The 25,057-nt window shown below is 40.4% G+C and overlaps 1 protein-coding gene across 4 annotated transcripts in view; it reads left to right on the forward strand.

Annotated features, from left to right (window-relative positions):
• MYO1B (myosin IB) overlaps window positions 1-25,057 on the forward strand; it is a 174,364-nt gene that overhangs the window by 75,847 nt on the left and 73,460 nt on the right. For all 4 annotated transcript variants that reach the window (XM_002917994.4, XM_011223385.3, XM_002917995.4 and 1 more), the window contains exons 4-5: window positions 7,083-7,177; window positions 21,786-21,890. In XM_002917994.4, coding sequence (XP_002918040.1) covers window positions 7,083-7,177; window positions 21,786-21,890 — 200 coding nt within the window. The remainder of the gene's footprint in view (window positions 1-7,082; window positions 7,178-21,785; window positions 21,891-25,057) is intronic.

Here is a 25,057-nt window from a genome sequence, read left to right on the forward strand (position 1 = left end):
TGGCATCTCATGCTCTGGGCTCCATTTTCAGAAGGAAGTCCTGAGCAGTACGAGGGATTAGTGCTAAATTCCAAAGAGCAGCTTCCAGGCCCTGAAAGCAGATGTTTCCTCCTCACTGCTTTCATATCTTGAGTCCAGTCCTTTTCCTTCCTGGCGTAATTTAGTCCTCTAAACCTCTTGTCTCTTCCTAATGCGTGTCTCCAGTACCTGACTTTTGCAGTCTACCTTTGAAAAAGTATCACCCCTTGGCCCAGTCCCCTTTGGTAGCACTCTCTAGAAGAAGTGACTCTCGGCTGTCTGGCCCTGGACGGAGTGCACGTGAGGATCTCCATTGTAATTTTGATAATGGTTAGGCACATAGGGTCAGAAGAATTCGGGTATACCCCAAAGCTGCATCATCACAAGAAGATTATAAATAAGATTTCTAAAATCTTGAAAGATTACCTCTTCAGTGCTCTTTGCTGTTTGCTTTGGATTATATTCCATAATTAGTATGTGAACATTTGAAATAAAGAGCTTTGTTTGTAAATTCTAAGAAGAGTTTCTTATCCAACTACACAGGGATTTCTGCTGTTCCTTAAAATATTATAACACAAGTGAACGATTTTATATATACAGAACATTCCAGTATTGTGATTTTTGTCACCTTAGTGGTTAAATTTGATTATTAAAGATTAAAAAATATTTTTGAGTGACCCATTAAGAAATAATGAGAGGCTGGGTATATGTTGAGGTTGACTCAGGCAATCTATGGAATTTTACAAAAATACTGTTTGGGAGTCTATTTTTCAAAAACCAATATAATTCTAAAGGAAGAAGAAACTTTTTTGCCTGTTTGTCATACCCTATTTTAAAGCCTGACTTTTGAGCATTATTTGATGCTTTACGTTTGTCACTCAGAACAGATGTCATCTTGAAGTGATTCATCCCTGATGAGATTATTTCTGTTTTGTAGCTAATAGAAACAAGTCCTTTTCAATTATGTAGCCAAAAGAAAGCAGAGTGGCTACTTAATGTTTAGGATATACAAATGTCTATGAATTTAGAAAATTAAGCATTGGTAAAATATTCAAAAATGATTATAGCTCATGTTTTAAGATAATTGTCTCACCTGCTCTCTGCCATATGCCATGTCATCACATAGCGTCCCTCTTATATGGCAACTAGGGACCTCTTCCAGTTTAAATGTATTTTTTAAAAGTACAGTGTCATTTTTTTTTTAACCAATCGTTTTGGCCTAGTATATCTTTTTTCATCTTACTTTCTTTTAGCCTATCTATGTCTTCATATTTTAAATGTGGCTCCTATGGGCAGCATATAGTTGGATTTTGTTCTTATATCCATTCTAACATCCTCTGCCTTTTATTAGAGTATTTTTGTCCATTCACATTTAATGTAGTTATCAGTGTGGTTGAATTTAGGTCAGCCATTTTTTAATTTATTTTCTGTTTGTCCCCTCTGTGTTTATTCTTCTTTTCTGGCCTTTTATTTTTGGATTATTTGAAATTTTTTTTTTTTTTTTTTTTTTTTTAGAATTCCATTTTAATTTTTCAGTAATTTTGTAGCTCTTGTGTTATTATTTTAGTTGTTGTTCCAGGTATTGTAATATACTTTTCAGGACCATTATTGAGTTAATATTGTCCCACTTTATTGTAAAATAAAGGAATCTTGCAGCCATAGGTCCGTTTACCATCCCTCCCCCCATTCCTGTTCTTTATGTTTCTTTTCCTATTTCCTTTTTCTTCATAGTGTATGTCTTACCCGTCGATGTTTATTTTGAGGAGAGGCTTATTTTTGTTCTCTGTCTTCTGTTGTTCTGAGGCTTGGACTGTGAGAAATGTTTACCAGTAACGTGGCTATGAGGGGATAACTGTATTGTTAAAATGTGTTAATTTACTGTGTTTATGCCAGCATAGGACAAGAATGCAATAAAGCTTTCAGGTAAAAAGTTACAGTTCCTTATAATAAAACTACAAAGACTTACTTTCCCTGAAGTTTTCCCTTCAGATGTCTGGTGGTAGAGCCTAATACTAATTTAACAAGGTGATATTTTTCGAGTGGGTGAACATTTTCTGACTTAAGAATATAAGGCAATGTTTGATGTACAGATACTTGCAATAGTATTTTACAAGGAAGGCCAACATTGTGTTTCTCCTCAAAAATAAGCAGACGAATAAACAAACCTCACAGTATCTGTGCAAAACACACCACACATAATTCCCTTTCTCCTTTTCCTTCTCTTCCCCATCCTTCTTGTGGACTATCTTAGCCCTTAATGAGGTTCAGATGAAATTAAAAATTGGTGGAACACTTGGAGATGAGGAATTTAAAAAAAAACAAAAAAACGTGTGTGTGTGTGTGTGTTACATAATTTTAGAAAAACCTGGTTTTTAGGGCTGAGCCAGACCTAGAAAGAAAAGAAATAGTGGATATTTGTAGATATCAATTGTAGATGAGAATTTTGAGACTGGCTATCCTAAGAGAATTAAAGTCAGAAGCAGAATTTCCCTGGTGTGATTCAAAAATATCCTAGAATTCAGGATTGAATGAAAAAGGCAGTACCATTTTGAGAGCTTTTGAAGAAAACGACATGAAACAAATTGGTAGAAACAGTTACCTAAATTCAGGAAAGTTTCCTGAGACAGATTTTGTTCTGTTAAACTTTGGCTCACGGGAGATGACAAACTAACAAAATGGATTAGCCTGCGTTAGGGAAAGATCTCAAGCATCTCATTATGGGAGATCCAGAGAGAGTGAAAACTAGAGGTCTGCTGGGAAGCACATAAGCTTTAGGTGGTGGTGGTGATGTGTTTGCTGTGACATCTTTCCTGCTTTGCATTGTAGATGAAATAAACTTAGAAAGGTGACTGCAGGGTGGAGAGCATGGAGTTTTGGGAAAAGAAGCCCTGCCGTCACCTGTGATGACCATGAAAGCAGAACTGAGAATGAGATTAACATTCTGAACAGAAAGACGATGGGGGAGGAACGTAAATCGGGCTAGATAATTTTGGACATGTGACCCAACATCCCACCCTGACGGGAAATAACAGATGAGCCCCAAACCACTTCTAAAACTGAAAAGCAATAGATGGAGCCGTTTGGGAATGTGCAGTGAGCATCCTTGGTGTTGGGGAAGGTTTGGCTCTCCACGAACACAGCAGCTGTGTAGCTGACCTGGAAATGAAGGGGAGGCTGGCTTTCAAGTGTCAGGCCGTCTCTATTCTTAGAGCTCAACTAGAGGACAGAAGAAATGGATGAAACCGCGCCCTTGATGTGGCGGGGCATAAAACCCGTGCTTGCCCCTGACGCTGTCGTCATCGCATTAGGATAAACCGTTCATTTCTGCGTGTGGTGAATAACAATGCTGACATGCTCACAAAATAATGCGAAGCATATGGATCGCAAGTGTTTTTAAGTAAAAACTTCTCTAAAGATTTATTTAGGTTCCTTAATTACAGAGTGGTTTGGAGGACTGGCATGTGGTTTCAGTTTATAGTTATAAATGTTGGCCTTGGTGCTGGGTACATGCTGATGTTGCCAGAGAGAAAAAGAACAAGACTGGGCACAGGGCTTGTGTCCTTCATGGCCTGTCCCTTGGTCATTGTTTTAACTATGTCAAGTCATGCCTGAGTTTGTACGAAGAAGTGTGTGACCACGGGTGTACTGTGCCATGGATGGTGTGTCAGTAGTCCAAGCCAGTTCCTTCCGTGCTTGCGTGCCTCAGGTGGTGAATTTTCAGGGCACTTTGACCTCAGTGGCTGTCTAGAATCTTGAAAGAATAGCTATCCTGTTTAGCCTTTACCTTATATAAAAATAAACTCTGTTAGATGAATCAAGCCCACTTTGGGGGAACGGCAGTTAAATATTTCTATCTTGGAGACAAGAAAAAAAACAAAGTGTTTAACTTAAGTGTTTTGATGTGAAATAAACCCATGGCAGGGTCCCTTGGTGATCTCCTAAAGCCTGTGTGTCTGTGTGTGTGTGTGTGTGTGTGTGTGTGTATACCACACACACACACACACACACACACAGTCCTCTGTTGTTATTCATGTGAGAAGTAATTTTGCATCATTTGGGATGTATGAAGGGCGTAATACATAAAACTAACTTGCAGTCTTAGGAGCATAGAAAAGGTGTATGCTAACCCATGAGTCAGTGAATATGGATTTGGAAAAGTTCGCTTGTTTTTGCCATGATGTGTTTCCTGCATTTCTTGCCAATGAGGATGATGATGGGGCATCTCTGCACTGTTGTGTGGAGGTGAGAGGAACGGGAGGGGAGTGAGGCTGGTAAGAAATCAAAGCACTGCTCTTCTTTCCTGCAGGAAGGTCATGAGAAGAAATGAATTTCCTGATTACCATTCTATGGGGCTCACTGCAGTAGTGACTTTGTCAATACTTGGAGAGAATTCACTCATTCATTCTTTCATATTTTGGTATTGACGGGGTCTTGTGTTTATAACTGTGCAGGATGGCACAGAGATTAATTAGATAGAAAGGCTATGCCCTAGAGGAGCTTATGTTCGGTAACAGATAAGAAGATGTGTACATAACAGATTGTAACACAGAAAGATTTCACATGTTTATTTCGGGCTTTACAACACTTAAAGAGCTTTTATATAGCCTTCCAAGCTAACATATGTGGCTCCATTCTCCAACTTGTACATGAAGAAACTGCCGTTCGGCCAGGGCGAGGGACTTGCTCAAGGTCAGGTAGGTGGTGAGTTGTGGATCTGAGGTCTGGAGAATCCTACCCAGGGCATGTTCCGCTCCCACCATCACTGTGTTTTTCACTTTCCTGGTATGCAGTGATGCATATGGGGGCATGTTTGTTTTCACCTGGAGGCATCAGAGAACACGAAAGAAGGATGCTGAGTGGTCTTGGGGGCGAGCAAGGTGCTGGTTAGATAGGGAATGGCTGAGAGGGATTTGAGAGGAGAGTAAGACCTTGCTGGACAGAAGGAGATCACAATGCACTGGTCACAGAAACAGGCTAAAGGCACCTGCTAGTCAAAAAAGTCCCTTGTGCCAGATATTTCCATTCTTTTTTCTTTCTTTTTTCTCATTCAGACATTGATTCAGCAAATGCATTTAGAGTATACTTATTATGGGCAAGGCATTGGATTCATCGAAATCATGGTTACAGAATACAGACCCTCTCTGAGGGTCCCACAGTAGTCCAGCTAGAAGATAACATCACAGATAGTGCTAAGAGGCTGTGACAAGAGGGGAAGAATGTAGTACACGGTATTTCTGGGTAAAGTTATGACTTTCCTGGGAAAGGGATCACAGACATGTCATGTCATGTCTTAGTCTGAGTTGGGTCAGTTTTCTTCAAGGAGGCTAACTTTTACTTTATAGATCTGTTTTAAGGATCAAATCTGATTTTGAATATGCGAGCACCCCATCCCGGCACAGCGAAGGCGCTCAGTAAACTGTCAGTATTAATGGTGCTACACTCTTTCTCAAGAAAAGCCAGTTGTGGATTGAAAGGCTGTCTGTGGTCTGATTAGCCACATCTACACTCTCGCTGGAGCCCAGCCCTTCCCTGGCCTCCTTGTCTCCAGACAGGTGTCACGTCCACTCTTGTGGCTCTGTCCCAAATGCAGACACGGTGTATGGCGGTGGTCAGAGGCAGGGCTCAGTTCTGGCTCCAGTGTGTCCCACTGGCCGTGGGACCATGGCACGTTATGTCTTCTGTGCCACAGTTTCATCTCTGGAAATGGGATTAATAATAATTTATTCTTAGTAGTTTTGTTGTGAGATTTAACATGATTAAATAGGAAGGGCTTGGGGACAGTGCTCTAAATGTTGCTGTTTTTAGCTCTAATTACTATCTAATTCGTATCTGATCCTGCCACTGTCCTGCTTACAGTCCTGGAGTGTGGCTCCCTTATCATCTCTCTTCTCATTTGGAGTCTGCCCATCTTTTTCTCTGGTTTATCGCTCATCTGTTCCTTCCTTATGCTTTGCCTTCCAGCAGCAAGGAACTGCTCATAGACCCCCATAACCCCCCCTCCCCGCACTCTAGGTTATTTTGTCTTTTGCTTTGTTGCCTAAAAGCCCTTAGTCTTGCTGCTGTATTCTTTAGGACTGGTTTTTCTACCCCTGAAGATTGTGCAGCTCCATTCCCCACCCCGAGGCCTCTGTCTTGTTCTGCAATGTTTGCACATATCTTTCTCATTGCTTTTAACTTGTAGGGTTGCTGTTTTCTATTTCTATCTCTCTCCCTTGCTTTTGACTGAGAATTCCTGAAATAGGGCTGAGTTTAACTTATCTTTACATTCCCAGCATATTCTTTACACAAGGTAGACGCTTGGTAAGTACTCGTTGATAAATGAATAGAAGAGAGACTTTACCTATTTTAAACACAGTACCATATTGTCAAAATTATTTTTCAGTAGCTAGAGGGGGCACTTTTTACCTTGTCTGTAAATTTCAAGGCAGGGAAGATCAACCTGAGGACTGACTTGGTTTCGATAGGGGGCCCTTCGTCATCACAGGGCCTAGTGACTGGACAGGAGCTCCAGGGCCTGGGACTGGACAGGACCCATGGCAGATGTGTGATACCTCTGGCCTCTGGTGGGTGGTTAGCCTCACTTAGGTGTCTGTGAAGGCAGTAGTTCTGTCTTCAGCTTAATGATGCTAATACCAGGTATTTGGTATTTCATAGCGTTTTTCTAATGTTCGAGAAAAATTTTTTCTCATTGTTTCGAAACTGGTGTATCTGCATCATCCAGTTTTGAACGTGTGATGTGACATTTTCTCCTTTTTTCTCTGAATTGCCCAGATTTTAATAAAAAGAACCTGAAGTATCACATGTGGGTTAAATAAAGCAAGTCTTCACAGTGTAGTAAATTGGTACCATTTTGTTTACTAGGGAATGCGAAGGAAAAGGTAACATGGGCCACAAGGATGGATGGGTTTATTTATTTCCTTTAAGAATTTGAAGGAAATAAAATCCGATGTCTGAGCTTCCCATCTAAAGCATATCAGTGTCCTTTAAAGAGCTTATGGTTACATCTGATAAACACATGATAATGAGCTGAATTTTAAGGACTTTTCTCCCATTATCCCCTGCAGCTTTGCCCTGTCAGATGAAGCTTACAGATCCCTAAGAGATCAAGATAAAGACCAATGTATTCTCATTACTGGGGAAAGCGGAGCAGGAAAAACAGGTAAGGCCAGCCCTGGACAACCTTCTTTTCTCCTCTCTTGAAGGTAAATGCCACACAGATGATGATGGAGCAGGGGGCAGGTGGGGCCTCATTAGCATGAAGCTGCCCAGGGCCACCGTGATGGCTCCTTTGTGGGAGGCTGCTGATGAGGATAATGGAATGTTCTCTGGGAAGGACTTAGATCTCTCACAGGAAGAAACGGGTACCTGTCAAAGGAATTTCAGCCAATGTGGGAGTTTGTCTGGATTCCAGATCTACTTCAAGGTCTTTTACTTTTCCTCCAAGGCCCCAGACCTGTGAGGTCTTACCACTTCTCTGACGAATGACGAATTGTTTGGGCTTTGAGAGGCCACAGGCACATCTTACCTCTGCTAAAGAGTGAGGAGGGGATATACCAGAAAAATGCTTAATTTCACTCTAAGGTCTTTGAAGCTTAAGGAATTGAGATTTTTCTATATATTTTTAGATTGGCTGGCAACCTCCCCATAAAACAGACTCTTGAATAGAGAGATTATGCTTTTTTCCTTGTACTTTTAATAAAAACAATTCATATGATTGATGATGCTTTTGAGTGAAAAAGCGATTTTACGTGTGGTGCCCAGCTAACCTGGAAAAAATTTAGAAGAGCTGTGCTCTCTGAGTCCAAACTTGGGCAGGTCAAAACCGCTGTTGTCAGTGAGTTTCTTTGATGAACTAATACGTCCCTGAAGGAGGAGGAGAATGAGGGAGATGGTATTTTCGCAGCCATTTTATCTATAAAATGTTCTTGTTTTATACGCAAGCCTCCGATGATTCTACTAGTTTGCCAAAAAGGGATTTAAACATTTCTACTTTGCTTGGCTATTAAGTGATCGGATTAGCATACTTTGAGTCTTTGATTATTCAGAGAAGAAAATTGCCCATGGATATTTCAGTCAACTGACTGAAATGAATATTTTGTTCATAAGCCCCTCTTAAAATGTATGCCTTTAAAGTCTTATTGACTGGCATGTAAGAACGGAAAGTAACAGGGACGCCTGGGTGGCTCGGTTGGTTAAGTGTCTGCCTTTGGCTCAGGTCATGATCCTGGAGTCCTGGGATTGAGCCCAGCATCAGCTCCCTCCTCAGTGGGGAGTCTGCTTGTCCCTCTCCCGCTGCCCCTCCCCCTGTTTGTCCTCACTTGCTCGCTTTCAAATAAATAAATAAAATCTTTAGGAAAAAAAGAGAACGGAAAGTAAGAACGGAAAGAAAGCATAGTCTTCTATCACTGGAAGGGATTGTAGTTGTACACTTCCTACTGTAGGGTCCTTCCCATAGAACAGCCAAACTCCCTGCTTTTGTAGTGATGGAGGGCTCACTGCTTTGGAAAGCCGACTGCTACATTTGCCATACAGGTTCAGCTAACGTATGTTCTTTCTTACCTAGAGTTGGATTCTGCCTCTGCCTAGTGGTCTTACCTCTGCCGTCTGGAACCTTATCCAGTTAGTGTACTTTCTTTTCTACGGGGCAGTCACTCAGTTATTTGAAGTCATCCATGGTATCTTCCTAGGGCTAAATAAACATCCCTTGTCTTCAAAAATTTCCCGTGTGATGCACATTCATTTACTCATTCATCCAGGAAATAATTTTTTTTCTAAGATTTATTTATTAATTTTAGAGGGATAGGGAGGGGCAGAGGGAGAGAATCCTCAAGCAGACTTCTCAACAGGGGGCCCAGTCCCAGGATGCCAAGACCATGATCTGAGCCAAAGCCAAGTCAGCCACTCTACTGGCTGAGCCACCTAGGAGCCCCCAGGAAATAACTTTTGAGTACAAATTAGGAATACAAATAAGGTGAAAGGTACTATACTAAGTACTAGTGATACACTGGTGAGCCAGATACCATCCTTGTCCTTACTGAATTTGTAAACTAGTGGAGGAGATAGACAATAACTCTGTGTTTTATATAATGTACATAGTACGTGTACCACATAAACACATGTATTGTATGTATGCATGTATGCATATAGTTCATATACAGAATGTAAAGTGTAGTGAGGGAAAAATACAGGGTGCTTTTAAGAGCATATACTAGGAAGATTAGATCTCATTCTCAAATCCCTCACTATCATGGTCCTGTTATTCTGGAATGATCCCAGTTTGTCTATATGCTTCACCAAATTACATCCCCAGAAGAGAGACAGATGCAATAAGTACTTCCAGTTTGGTCTTGGTTATGGTGGAACTATTCCCTCTCTTAATATGGATACCAGGCTTTTGTTAATATAACACATGTATGGAATCATACCAGTCTTTTCATCAAGCAAAATCCTGTAGGTTTTTTGTGTGTCCACCTCTGTTAGGTCAGATATGCTCAATCTAGTATTGTCGAACGAAGTATTGTAAGCTTAAATGTAGAATCTTGTTTATTTTTATAAATTTTAGACCATTTTTATAGCCTCTTGTGAAACTGACAAATTCCGATTCTGTTCCCTCCCATGAGGGAACCACTGCCATGCCATTGGGTAATAACAGTAGCTACCCTACGTAAGTACCCGTTGTGCTGGGCATTGTGCTTTAGCATATTACATGTGTAGCTATTCTTCCTACCCCAGTTTTTATCACGGGGAAATTGAGCCACAGAAAGGTTAACCAACATGTCCAAACTTCCCAGTGAGAAAGGGGCAGAGCTGGAATTCAACACTGGTAGTATATATAAAGTTTTAGAGTCCCCACTTCTTTTAGCCAATTCAGCCTGATTTGACAAAATACCATAGACTGGGTGGCTTAAACAACATATTTATTTCTCATAGTCCTGGAAGCTGGGAAGTCCAAGATCAACGTGCCTGCTGATTTGGTTCCTGGTGAAAACCTTCTATCTTTGTCCTCACATGGTAGAGATAGAGCCAGAGAGAGAGAATGAGTGAGAGCGAGATAAGGACACTAATCCTATCGCTGGAAGTTTTGAGGAGCCTCTGTACTGTTCTCTGTAGCAGTTGTACCAATTTACGTTCCCACCAACAGTGCCCAAGGCTTTCCTTTTCACCACATTTTCTCCTGCACTTGCTGTCTCTTGCTTTTCTTGATAATACCCATTCTAACAAGTACGCAGTGATTGCTCTGGGTTATTTTGAATTGCATTTCCCTGATGATTGGTGATGTGGAGCACATCCTCAGGCACCTGTTAGCAGTTTGAATGTCTTATTTGGAGAAATACCTATTCACGTCCTTTTCCTATTTTTATATCAGATTATTATAATTATTTACTGCTATTGAGTTGTTTTAGATATTAACTGTGTATCAGATACATGACTTGTCAAATATTTCCTGCATTTTGTAGGTTGCCTTTTCATTTATTGATTGTTTCTTGGGCTCTACAGAAGCTTTTCAGTTTGATGCAGTCCCACTCGTTTATTTTTGCTTTTGGCTGTTTGTACTTCACATGTCATAGCTAAGAAATCATTGCTAAGACCAATATCAAAGGGCTTTTGCCTTGTGATTTCTTTTGGGATTTTTATGGCTTCAGGTCTTAGAGTTAAGTCTTTAATCCATTTTGAGTTACTTTTTGAGTCGTATAAGATAGGGTTACTTTTTGTGAGTGGTATAAGATAGGGTTCAGTTTTATTCTTTTGCATGTGAGAAGTGAGTACCCAATTTTGGCAACACCATTTATTGAAAAGACTTTGTTTTCCCCATTGAGTATTCTTGGCTCCCTTGTTAAATATTAGTTGACTGGAAATGTATGTTTTTATTTCTGGGCTCCTCTATTCTGTTTATTTGCTCTGTGTGTCTGTTTTTATGCAAGTACCATAGTATTTTGATTACTATAGCTTTGTAGTGTTTTGAAATCAGGAATTATAGTGCTTCCAGGTTTATTCTTCTTTCTGAAGATTGCTTTGGCTATTTGTGGTCTCTTTGTAGGTCCATATGAATTTTAGGACTTTTTCTTGGTTTTCTGTGAGAAATGCCATTGGAATTTTGATAGGGATTACTTTGAATCTGTAGATTTCTTTGGGTAGTGTGGACGTTTTAATACTATTAATTCTTCCAATCTGTGAACACAGGATATTTTTCCATTTATTTGTGTCGTCTTTAATTTTCTTTCATGAGTGTCTTATGTTTTCAGTAGAGAGATCTTTTGCCTCCTTGGTTAAATTTATTCCTAAGTATTTTATTGTTTTTGATGCTCTTGTGAATAGGATTGTTTTATTTCTTTTTCAGATACTTTGTTGTCAGTATAAAGAAACACAACCGATTTTTGTATGCTTATCTTTTCTCCTGCAACCTCATTGAATTCGTTTATTAGTTCTAACAGTTCTTTTGGGTGGCATCTTCAGAGTTTTCTGTGTATAAGATCCCTCTACAACAGAGACAGTTTTACTTCTTTCTGATTCTGTATCTTTTATTTCTTTTCCTTGCATAATTGCTCTGGCTAGGACTTCTACTGCTATGCCAAATAGGAGTGGTGAGAGCGGGCAATTTTGTCCTGTTCCTCATCTTAGAGGAAAAGCTCTCAACCTTTCACCATCGAGTATGATGTTAGCTGTGGGCTTGTCATTTATGGCCTTTTCTATGTTGAGGTATGTTCCTTCTGTACCCAATTAGTTAAGAGTTTTTATCAGGAAAGGATATTGAATTTCATCAAATACCTTTTTGCATCTATTGAGATGCTCATATGATTTTTATCTTTTATTCTCTTAATGTAATGTATCACATCTATTGATACATCCTTGCGTCTTAGGGATGATATCACTTGATCATGGAGTGTGATCTTTTTTTGTTTGTTTTTTAAGATTTATTTATTTTGAGAGAGAGAGCGAGCGGGTTTGCGTGAACAGGGGTGGGGCAGAAGGAGAGGGAGAGAATCCTGAAGCACACTTCCCACTGAGCGTGGAGTTCAACGCAGGGCTTGATCCCAGGACCCTGAGATCATCACCTGAACTAAAATCAAGAGTCGGATGCTCAACTAACTGAGCCACCCAGGCGCCCCAGTGTATGATGCTCTTAATAAGCCATTGAATTCAGTTTGGTAGTATTTTATTGAGAATTTTTGCATCCATGTTCATCAGGGATATTGATCTGTAGTTTTCGTGTAGTGTCCTTATCTGGCTTTGGTATCAGGGTAAGTCTGGATTTGTGAAAAGAGTTTGGAAGTGTTACCTCTTCTTCGGTGTTTTGGAAGAGAGAGGGAGTTTGGTGTTAATTCTCCCCTAAATGTTCGGTAGAATTCAACAGTGAAACCATCTGATTTGGGGAGGTTTTTGATTATTGATTCAATCTTACTTGTTATTGGTCTGTTACGTTTTCTATTTTTTATGATTCAGTCTTGGTAGTTCGTGTGTTTCTAGGAACTTACCCATTTCTTACAGGTTGTCCAGTTTGTTGGCATGTAATTGTTCACACTAGCCTCTTAAAGTTCTTTGTGTTTATATGGCGTTTGTTGAATGTCTCCTCTTTCATTTATAATTTTATTTATTTGAGACCTCTCATTTCTCGGTTAAAGGTTTGTAAATTTGGTTTATCTTTTCAAAGAACCATCTCTTAGTTTTATTAATGTTTTCTGTCATTTTACAGTTCTATGTTTCATTTAATTCTGCCCTAATCAGTATTATTTCCTTCCTTCCCCTAACTTTGAGCTTAGTTGGTTCTTCTTTCTCGGGTTCCTTGAGGTGTAATAGTAGGTTTATTTGAGATCTTTCTTTATTCTTGATGTATACATTTGTGACTGTAAACTTTCCTCCTAAAAGTTGCATCTCCTAAGTTTTGATATATTGTTTTCCTGTTTTCATTTGTCTCAAGATATTTTTTATATAAACATTTTAATGGTTTTGGTTGCACTAAAATAAATGTCAAGTCCATTGTGCTTGTTACATAAGGTTCTGTGTGAACTAGTCCCTACCTTACTTCTGGAATACCTCACTCTCATGCTTTTTCTCCTTTTCAATAATTGCAGCTCGTGCTACTTTTCATTAGAAGTTTTGCTCTCTATTATTATATTTAGGCAGTATTTCATTATATAGTTTCCCATCCCTTTTTAGATCATTCATCTCATCTCTGGGGATGGGCTCTTACCCTCTATTTGTTCAGAAATTTGTGAGATCTTTAGGTTTTAAGAACTCTGTCTTTATAGTAGACACTTTAAGAGGACACTGGTGTCTTGGGGCAAAGTTTTTGCCTCTCTTCTGTCACTTACCAGTTCGTTCTTATGAAACAATTGAATTCTTAGAAGTAGTACAGCTTCTCGTTCGCTACCAAGTTGACCAATGGAAATGGTAGCAAGGCAAGTTAAAAACCATATCCTTTGACAGGAGGCATTTATATTGGTATATCTCATGCCACCTTCTCCTTACCCCAGTCCTTTTGACTGTATCTTCAAGCCTATTCACAGCACATCTTTCTTTTTATTTAAGCATGAGGGAGGAAGAGATGAAAATATTCCTATGGCTATTAATTTTTTTAGGTTTTTACTCATTCTTCTTCATGACTGAAGATACATTTTTTGAGAATCTGATTGTATCAGTTTGTTCCTGAGTCATCAGAAGTGGGTTGTGGTCACTGGCTTGATTGGTGTTGGCCCAGTCTTCATCTCCTCTGGAACATACATTCCAAGAAGACAACACATCCACTAATTAGCCATGTCAGTGCATGACCCCCTCCTTCTCAGAGGGTTGTAAACCACACTGCTCCCTCCCGTACCGAGATTCCATCTCCTGGTGGGCTCACGTGTCTTCCTTATTGAAAAGCTAAGTGGAGATTGCTGGTACTATTTCAGAGGGGTTGGTGTTCATTCTTTTCTGAGAAGAGCAAAAACACCTCATTCCTCTGGTAGAAATCTGGTGGGATGGAGTTCATTCTTTTTTTCTGTAGTTTTCTCTTCTCTTGATATTTTGTTACGTAATAACTTGTCCTTTGGGTTTCAACAGACCACTCACCACTTGGAATCCTTTTCTTCCTGTTCTCCCCAGATTTCGTCCCTCCTAGGATCCCTTTGCCCTCTGTCATAAGAACAGACAGCCGCGTCCTGGCCTTTGCTTTTTCCCTCTGGTAGGGTCATTCTATTTGCTGTACACAAGGCTAGGTGCTGCGTCAGGTGGGAAGCTGGAGGGGGGGTACCATAGCCTTCTAGAGCAGTGCTTCTCAAACCTTTCACCATGAAACATCAGTCTCTCCTCCCCAGATCTGTACCTGATTGATATCAGAAAAATGAAAAATAAAGAAGACATAGAAGAAGCAATCTCTAATTGTTTTCAGTGTAAACAGACAAAATAAATGACCACATTGCTATGAAAACTTATGGAAGCCTGTTCTCATGTGTAGACCAGTAATAGTCCATCGACCTACCAACTTTGAGTAGTGCTGGGTTTTGGATCATACCTTGAAATAGCACTGCCTAGAGGTCATTTGATGCCTTTATCTTATTTTTGAGCTACTGTGATTGCTGGACCTTGTCATGCTTCAGCTGTCCATTATCATTAAACCTCCTAGTGCTGAGAGGTGGACCCTAGTCCTGAGAGCTGCTATTTTAAAATATCTACTCAACTACACTCTTTGGTAGCTGCTAATAAGCTCTTCCTTTTCATTTATAGATCCCAACATCTGCTACCTCTCTGTCCCCAGGGACATTTAGTGCTTCATTTACTTATTCCATCTTTTTCTACTTTTCTTTCATTTTGAAAGCAGTGATACAAAAATTGCCTCAGATTTTATTATGGTTTTAGTTGTCATTAGACTATCCATCTGAGTAAAGCATAGAATTTATGTGTTGATTAATGTCTCTGTTTCCTGGAGATTACTTACGGGAAAATGAAATGATGGAAAATAATATAGAGATTGCAGCATGGTCGTGTGAGGAATTTGGAGGGGGGTTTCATCAGTTTTGTGGGGAAGAGGGATGCCAGGCCACTTTTGAAATGTCACATTATCTCGTCCACTGAAATTGTTTTTTGAGTACACATTGTTATTAAAGATTTTGTTGGTAATTAAATGAAAGAAGAAGAGAACTAACATTTATGGAGGGCCCAGAATGCGCTGTATAGTTTACACATAGTATCTCTTTTCGGTAAGAATCTTTACTTGATAGCTTATACAGGACTATTCTGCAGTATCAGAGGGCTTATTTTACAAGAAGTAATTAATTTAACGAGGTTGTAAACCCCCTTGGTGATGATGAGGTTATTGGCCTTAAGCAGTGGAGATATTCTTATGCTACGTGATTATATAATGTGGGCACTCAGGGAGAGGCATGAACTCTTTGAGTCCTTTGGGGTCCTATTTAATTCATTACTGCTGTGCTAAATAAAAAATTCATCATGCCTCATAAAAGTGCCCAAGTATTTCTAGGCAGTGAACTCAGAATTCACTACTGTGAATACAGATAGTTTGTGGAGAATCATTCAACCACTGCTGGGGGCAGGGGAGGCAGAACATGAAGGAACCATCATAACTACATTTTTTCCAAAGACATCAAAATAAATCTGTGGGCCTAAGATGATGATCCTGACATAAGAAAACAGTATAAATTATTTGGTTTCTAATTTTACAGTTACATCAGTTTCTAGGAACTCTCTAGCCATCTGCTAAGAGAGTTATGAAACCTGCCTTGCTTATTAAGAACTTTGGTTCTGAACCCCAAATAACCTTATACGACTTTACATCTGTATGACTTTACATCTCCTTGCAGAGGTGTCCCAGGGAAGCAGAACAGCTAAGCAGACTGAAGCCCAGAGAATAGTGAGCTTGTGTTTTGTTTCTTCCCCATGTGAGAAAGGCCTCTCTTGATCCATATGTTTTATATTAATTATCAGAGATCTCGTGGCCAACTTCCAGGAGCAGAGCAACTTGTATATAGCGTTGTATTTCAGTAGAAACACTGCCCGTCATGATTCCTCTTAGGGTAAAGGCTGCATTTCTCATTGCGAGACCCGTACTTTTTGTGCCACGACCAGAACAGTTTGAGGCCTCCTGTCTGACTAGTTTGGATATGCTGCAGCTGGCTTACTTTACAGTCTTGCAGACTTGTGGCTGCTGAAAAGGGTGTTTCTCTGTGTTGCAGAATCCTTCTTTCATTGTATACAAAGTTGGCCTCATTGATTTAGGTAGTCTTAGTCTTTAAGTCACTGGACTGTGAGACCTATGTAAGCTCAGTCCCTAGAAAAACTTGGATTTTTTTCTTTTTTTAGATTTTATTTATTTATTTGAGGCAGGGGGAAGGAGAAGCATGAGCATGGGGAGGGGCAGAGGGAGAGAAAGAAGCAGGCTCCCTGCTAAGCAGGGAGCCCAAGGTAGGGGGTTCCATCCTAGGACCCTGAGATCATGACCTGAGCCAAAGGCAGATGTTCAACCAACTGAGCCACCCAGGTGCCCAGAAAGACTTGGATATTTTAACCAAGGAGACAGAGAAGTATAGAAGCAGACAAATATATCAGTATATGTGTGTGGAAATGAGTGGCTCTGTTTGCTGTATGACATGTATGTATTATATGATCTATACGTGACATTCATGGTGTTGCATGTACTGTGAATGCATACGTGGATACCTTTAACTCCTGGATAAATTTATGAGAAGTTCTGTGACGAAAACTCGAATAAGCGTTTCTTGTATCCATATGTTTTTGGTTTTTTTCCTTCTGATACCGTGACTGAATCCACGGGAGCCTGTTCAGTTAACACCCACAGGTTTTGCTGTCTTAGCAGCAAGATTCCCATCCTGTTGTCCTTCTGAGTGCGAATGTTGTTCCCTGAAGTGTTTGTTTTTCCTTCCTCACTCACCTACTGCTACTTCACAGTGGTTTCTTTCATAAAAAATATTACTATGTAATTATATGATTATGTAATAATTGCATATATTGTTCACAATCCTTTACAAGGTACCAGAGAATACAGAGTTAAATTAGTTCTCATTTTTTCCTTATCAGAAATTTAAAATTCCATCATCTATCTTCTGCAACCCCTTTCTACTCTTTGTCGAATGAATTCTGATCCAGTCTGATTTAGAAGTATTGTGTGACAGGCCATTTGCCCATTAGCGCAGAATGTCTGTTAAACCCTAGATGTTCTACCATTTTCTGGTGAGAAGAGACTTTTGCTTCGAAGACTTAATATTTTGTTTGTCTGACTGTTGATGAATTTTAGGATTCATGTTACATTCAAACAGATAAGTGTACATAAATTTACATATCTGAAGTATCTGTGAGTGAGAGACAATGATAAACTAAGAATTGATTCTAAACAAATGCTGTTGTTTTGCCAGTTTTAAATGCCAGTGTTCTTAGGTCTGAAATAGCTGTGCTTTTCAGAGTTTTGAGTACACGTGAAGAATATGCCTTTTTGTCTCAAGTAGAATCATTTTCTATTTTTACAATGTACATGAAAGACATGGTCATTGAAGAGTGTGATTACTGGATGAAAGTATCCACTGTTCAAGAGTGTTGTTTTGGAAAGTGCTTCTAATTGTATGCCGTGATTGCCAAGGTCATGTTTAGTTGGTTTCTATAACAATCAACATAATCCAAAAACTGGACTTTGACATACAGAAAATGATAATTCTTGATTCTTAGAAATATATTTCATTCATAGAGGTTATTACATGAAGTTTTGATTTGGATAAATATCTACATACTCGAATAAAGATACTTTATTTGAACTTCAGTACAGAAGGGCCAAAAGGAAATGAAGCAGAAAGCTCCATGAGATAACTCTATTTCCTGTTTCCAGCATGGTGAAATATTAGGAGAACAGTCTTCTAAACTATGTTGGACCTTGCGACTTATCCTTACTCTTCTGCTTATTTCTCTGAAGTGTTGAGTATCTCATGAGCTGCTTAATTTAGATCAAGTATTATGTCAGGGGAAAAAAATTCTAAGAGTTGTCTCTTTTAGATAATGAGATTGTTTAAAGAAAACTACCCTTACTCCTGGCTTCCAAAAATGAATTATCAAAATGAATCCAGGATTAGATTTCCCAAAGATAGTGAAGAATTGAATGTACAAACTTTTTAACAACTTAGGAGGAAGTATCCTTGAACTACATTTAAAAATTATATTTGAATTACTTAAATAGATTTTAAAGTTAATAAAAGTCATTCCTAATTTCAGTTAGGTTAACTCCTCTTCTATGGCAGTAGATATTGTGGGTTTATATTTAGTTTAATAGCCAGATGTAAGTTCAATCCAAATTCCAAAAGATCTGCTCCTTGTACCGTTTTGTAAACAGATTTGACCCTGAGAAAACTTGATTCTTTTCATACTGGCCATTAAAAATTCTCTGAGAGGCCAAACCAATTCCAACAGCCGCCAGAGAATTTTGATTCTTGGTTGATTCCTGCCCCCACCCCCACCCCCAGCATTTTGTCCCTAAGAGTCCGTCCTGGTCCAGAACAGGATTTCCAGAGAACTCAGCGTGGTCATGTATCTGAAGTTTGAGGTTTGGCAACAGTGAGGTCCATAATCACTGGAATAAACAAAAAAGCCTGACCTGGACTTTTAATATTTATTGTGAGTTTACCTAAAAGGAAACTTACTTTTTCATCTAAAATAAATGTGGTGTGTGTGTGTGTGTCTCTGTGTATTTGCCACTATCTGAGACTGTTATTGTGCCTATGAATACTTCCAGTCTTGTAGTAGTATAATGGGTAGAAAGATAGGCCAGGAATTCTTGTCAGGGATGTAATAACATATGTGAAGGTGGAGGCGAGGATAGGGAGCGAAGGTACCAATGACAGGTGGAATGATGGGAAAGCAGGCCTGGAGGTGAGTTGCTTCGAGGCCAGACTAGTTGGGATGCGTGGGAAACTCAGGAGAGGTGGCTCCGAGTTGGAGACCAGCCAGCACAGGATGTCAGGAATTTCCTGGGAGGGCAGCCTCACCTGAACTCGAAAGCCAGAGAGCCTGGAAAGAAAGTATCCTGAAGTGACCGGAAGAAGAGTTCCAGTTCAGACCAATGGGTAGAGGGAATTGTGGCACCAGGAAGCCAAATGACATGTGATAGCATATAAACTCTCTCTCCATATATAATTCACCAGCTTTTAGATTCTGAAATCCTGAGAACAGTGGGAAATGTAGTTCGAAACTTTACACAGTGGAAGTTGTGTGAAGGGACAGGGCCCTTTGGAGGAAGGGAATCACAAAGATGAAAAGATTGGCATTTCTCAGTTGCAGTCCCTAAAAGAAGACAACAGAAACCAGCCATCACAGACCACCAGAGAACCTGTGTGGACCCATTTTCATTACCCAGAAAGCACACTGGAGGAAGACTTCACTGCAACCATTGCAGAAGTACCCAGTCTCCCACCTTATTTCTCAGGGCTCCATGAGATTGTTTGCTTTCCCTATACCCTATTTGCTTCTGCGTCAGGCCTTGAGAACTATGTGACCTGATGTGGATTCTTGGTGCTCAGTAGCTCTGCTAGTCAATGCTTTTGGGTTGCTCTAAAGCCCTAAAGCAAGTGCCAGGCAATGTGCTCAAGGTGAATTCCAGTTGTTCATTTATTACTTCTTCGTGGTGGGCAGTGGGACTGGAAGCCACCTGTAGGTTTCTCTATGAGAAAGGGCAGTGTTGAGATCTGCCCCCTTACACCTGTGGGCAGGGGTATTGTCACTCAGATCTGAGGAAGCGTCCTGCTCTCAGATGGTGGCACCAGTGCACAGACTTTGGAGAAAGCAAGATTTCTGATGAGTCTCCTTGCCTCGACTGCCCAAATGAAGGTGTGTGTTGAATTCTGCTGATAGTTAATAGTCGAGCCCCTCCCTGGTTATGGAAAATCAGAATGAGGACAGCTCCGTGAGAAACAGATCCCATGGCAAACCAGTCTGGGAAATGTAGCATTCTAGAGCCTTTTCCAGAATTTCACCATGCACATGATTCTCCAGGAAGCCCTTTAAAAAGAAACCTATTTCACTTCATCTAATTCATTTGACTTTGGACCTCATTTTCCCTGAATATTAATATTCCTTGGAAGGCAGTATTCAAAAGATCAGGTTCCAAGAGGCAGATGCTGGGAGGGGACACAGGCTGATAGACACCAAAGGATAAAGCTACCAAAAACAAATCTTGCCCACCTTTGAGCTAAGAATTCTTTGTATGCCACAGGTGGTTGGCATTTTTAGCAGTTTACCTTTCAGAGTTACTGGTGAAACCTTTGAAAACAACTGTGCCCTGAAAAAGCTAACTTTCTTGTTACCAAATCCTTACATTAGCTGCTTGGTTTTTTAATTGAGTTGAAGAGTAACTAATTTAGTCTAGTTGTGAGCAAACTAGTTTGATTTAGAAAATATTTTTTTTAAAGATTTTATTTATTTATTCGACAGAGATAGAGACAGCCAGCGAGAGAGGGAACACAAGCAGGGGGAGTGGGAGAGGAAGAAGCAGGCTCATAGCAGAGGAGCCTGATGTGGGGCTCGATCCCATAACGCTGGGATCACGCCCTGAGCCGAAGGCAGGCGCTTAACCGCTGTGCCACCCAGGCGCCCCTGATTTAGAAAATATTTTTGAGGAGGACAGTTCTTTTAAACTTTAAGAATGCTTTTGTAAAACTACCCAGATTACCAAGTTATTTTTGGCTGAATTATCTGTGTATAATATTGTAATTATGTGTGAATGATTGCTTTAAGAAGATAGTTCTCCTGACGTTGTTGGTTATATTACTCAGCGAATTTTTTTTCATCCTGGTGATAATCTTTAAGCACAATTCCTATTGTATCTGAATTAATGACATGTCATTGAATAGAAAGCACAAATATATTTTTTTAAATTTTAAATTTTTTTGTTTTTATTTAAATTCCTGTTAATACACAGTATAATATTAGTTTTAGGTATAGAATTTAGTGACTCAGCACTTAGGTACAATTTCCGGTGCTCATTACAACCAGTATACTCCTTAATCCCCATCACCCATTTAACCCCCACCCCCACCCCCCATGCCCTCTGGTGACCATCAGTTAGTTCTCTATAGTTAAGTCTGTTTCTTGGTTTGCCTCTCTCTTTTTTCCCCATGATCATTTGTTTTGTTTCTTAAATTCCACATGAGTGAAATCATATGGTATTTGTCTTTCTCTGACTAACTTATTTCACTTAGCATGATACTCTGCAGCTCCATCCACGTCATTGCAAAATGGGAAGATTTGATTCTTTTTGATGGCTGAGTACTATTCCATTGGATTTATACACCACATCTTCTTTATCCATTCACCTGTCAATGGACACTTGGGCTCTTTCCATAATTCGGCTATTATTGATACTGCGCTGTAAACATCAGGGTGCATGTACCCTTCGATTCAGTGTTTCTGTATCCTTTGGGAAATACCTAGTAGTGCTATTGCTGGATCGTAAGGTAGTTCTATTTTTAACTTTTTGAGGACGCTCCGTCCTGTTTTCCAGAGTGGCTGTACCAGTTTGCATTCCCACCAACAGCGCAAGAGGGCTCCCCTTTCTCCGCATCCTCGCCAACACCTGTTGTTTCCTGTGGTGTTGATTTTAGCCATTCTGACTGGTGGCAAGCACACATATTTTAAAAGATTTCCAAAACATTATTTCAATCCCAGGTATAAAGGCATGAAAACAGTATTAGTGGATCTTCTTCACCCAATTTCCTTCCTCTAAACTTTTTTTCCGGATTTCTGCTTAATTTATTGATAGGATTTGTTTTCATCCACAGAGGCCAGCAAGCTTGTTATGTCCTACGTAGCAGCCGTTTGTGGAAAAGGAGCAGAAGTGAACCAAGTCAAAGAGCAGCTTTTACAGTCCAACCCAGTCCTGGAAGGTAGGATTTTCTGTGTACATTGGGTCAGTGTGACTTGTACAGTAGATCCAGTTTGCAGGACTCTTCAGGTATCTGGTGGGCTGGGAGGGGGGTTGGGGGGAGCGGGGAGAGAGGAAGGAAGATTCAGGCCCAGACCTGCTGAGCAAATGAGCTGTGTCCTAAGGACTCTTGGCTTCAGGTGCTTAAAGAAGGAGACAGTTTACTCATCTAAAAGGGGCTTTCCCACTTACATTCATTTTTTTCCCTTTCAATTTTTATTTGAATCACTCCCAGTTTTGCCTAAAAATAATCACCTGATATTTGCATTTGATTTGATGGGTGAAAAAAGTGCTGTGTGAGTGCAGCACAGTTTTATCATTCGGGATAATACCTGTGGTTGCTTATTTCTGTTGTCAGAAAGGCCGTGCCAGAGAAACATCTAAAGGACAGTTGTTTTCAGGGTCACGGAAAGCTTAAACCTGACTCTGGAGTTCAGATTCTATGGTTGGCCATCTGTGTTAGTCAGTTCGGGCTGGTCTATCAAAATACCATAGACTGGGTGGCTTAAACCACTGAAATTTATTTTCTGACACTTCTGGAAGCTCAGAAGTCCTAGAGTGAAGGTGCCAGCAAGGAAGGCCTCTTGGCTTGGAGGTCGCCACCATCTTGCTGTGTGATCACATGACCTCTTCGTTGTGTGTGGTGGTCAGGGGTGGGGCCCTGGTTGGCTCATGACCTCATACAACCCTAATTACTTCCTAAAGGCCCCAGCTCCAAATACAATCACATTGGGGTTAGGACTTCAACATAAAAATTGGTGGGAGACGTATACATGTAGTCCATAATGTCATCAGAAAAAGCCAGAGGTGAGTCCCCCTAATGCCATGGAGGTTGGCATAAACCATAGGCATAAACCATTCTTTGCTTCGGAAACAGTAAATCAGTCTTTCCCTATTGATGGCAAGCCCTTAATTTTTGCTTTATATTGTAAGCATGTCTTTATTGTCACTTGATCCAGTTGTGATAGAGTAGGGTTTCTCAACCTCATTTTGGACTGGATAAACTCTGCCATGGAGTGCTGTCCTGTGCCTTCATGGTAAGATGTTTAGCCGCATCCCTGGCCTCTACCCAGTAGGTACCAGGAGCACCCCTGCCCCTAGTTGTCAGCATTGAAAAGGTTTCAGGACATTTCCAAATGTCCCCTGATGGGGAAGGGTCAAGAACAGCCCTGATGAGAGTCCTTGGTGTAGAACAGTAGTTTGGTTTACCTCTTTATTCAAAGTCATGGAGGGTCAAGATCTAACGCGGATTCAAGCAGGGGTGCTTTGGGGTGAGTGGGATGCCCCCCAGCGTGGAGGGACAGAACCCTGCCTGTGTTCTTTGTTACCTGGACCTAGCCCCTCCTTCATCCCCCAGATAGTGAGACAAGACTAGTGAAAATACTTTACCGTGAAAAGCAAAGGCTGAAACATCTATTCCACTGTTACCGATCTTTCGTCCCCTTTGTCACCTTACTGAATAAAGAAGCTGTTACAGAAAGTGCTGTATCTTCATTTTATTGTTCCAGTATTTGATTTTTTGTTTACTTTGCCTTTTGCTTTTAAGTTAGGGTGCTGTACGTGTATTTCTGTCTATGCTTATTTTAAGAATGCTGAGATCTAAAGGATCTGCACTGTGGATGCATAGCTTGCATCTCTGATGAGAATCTGGCCCTTTATTTGATGGTGTTTGGAACTAGGCCCCAGTGCAGGAAATGGGAGAAATGTCTGCTGTGGGCACGTATTATCTTTTATGGGAATGCTTTACTTTTTAACTGGAACTGCTACTGTAAATGAACACTTAGAACAATGAACTTAAAAAAAACCATTGAGGAATGTGTCTCAAAAGTGTTCTAGAATGGAACACTTGTTTTTGATTCTGTGGCTCACAATAAAAGACTTTAGTGTTTAGAGCTGTGTGTGCAGCTCGGATTTGTTTGATGAAAAGATGGTTTATGGTGCGCAAATGGCTCCCTGAATAAAGTTTTTTTGAAGCAATTCTTTCACTTGCCCTTGACCTTCAAGCCACAATAAACTGTCCTTTATGCATCAGCATCTCAGGCTGGACTTTGGGGCTATGCAAGTTAGTTAGCTTGGCCCCCTACATGTTCACACCCACTGGGAAGGCTAGCCTGTAAAAAGCACGAGAAATGCCCTGGTCTTCGTGACCGCTAGGGCAACACTCAGCATTTTCAGGGTTGCATTCATTTAGGCTCTTAGCTGGTGCTGGAAGCTAGATAATGATGCGAGCCTCTTCAGTAAGTATCCTTTTTTGAGTATTTCCTGTGTGCAGGTTTCCCCACTCAGTAGAGCGTCTCAGCTGATTTTCTACTGAAGAGGGAATTTGGCGTCAGGGACCTACCAAACTATACCCCTCCCAAGCTTAATCGCTGACACAAAGAACTTTCCCTGTGTTGACTTTGAACATTTCGACTGAACTGAGCCAGCACCAACTATTTTTAAAAAAATCAAAAACACAAAAAAGCCAGCTAACATGAAATATCACGCATCGGGTTTGGCTACTGAATATCCCAGGTGAATTTAGATGGAAACCCGCGGTTGCGCCTTGATCACGTGACTGCTTTCAAAACTTGGATCAGCCTTTAGGCCTTAGTCATCATTTGAGCTCCTGTTACTCTAATCTTCCCTCTGTTTAATTTAGTGACGTTATGGAGCCTTCCAGGGATTTGATGCCTGGCCTCTTAATCTCAAGATTCATTTTTCTGGTTGCCACATTACTGAGTACTCTTTAGTCCTTGCAGCAGGGCCCAGGGATCCTAGTAATAGGGGGGTGGGTGGGATGGGGAGTGTTCGGAGAAATGCAGAATTTCATGATCATCCCGAGACCCATCGAACAAGATCCTTAGGTGACTGGTTTGCACATTGAGGCTTGAGGTACACTGCTGGGCTTCTTGCAAAGCATCAAACAGGGATCCCTCTGCTTATGTGCCTTATGTTTATTCAACTTCATTCTCTACTACCGTGGCCCAGATTAATTTGCCACTACTTTGTGCACAAGCTTGGTGAAACAGACCTTTTTTCTTTATGACACCATGAACTACCTATATGGAACAGGAGCATTCTGACCCTGGGTGGCATCGACCTGTGGTTCTTATGTTCCCTCATTTTTTAAAAAGGGACTCCTGTGGA

Source organism: Ailuropoda melanoleuca, chromosome 2 (assembly GCF_002007445.2).
Source record: "Ailuropoda melanoleuca isolate Jingjing chromosome 2, ASM200744v2, whole genome shotgun sequence".
Taxonomy (NCBI): Eukaryota; Metazoa; Chordata; class Mammalia; order Carnivora; family Ursidae; genus Ailuropoda; species Ailuropoda melanoleuca.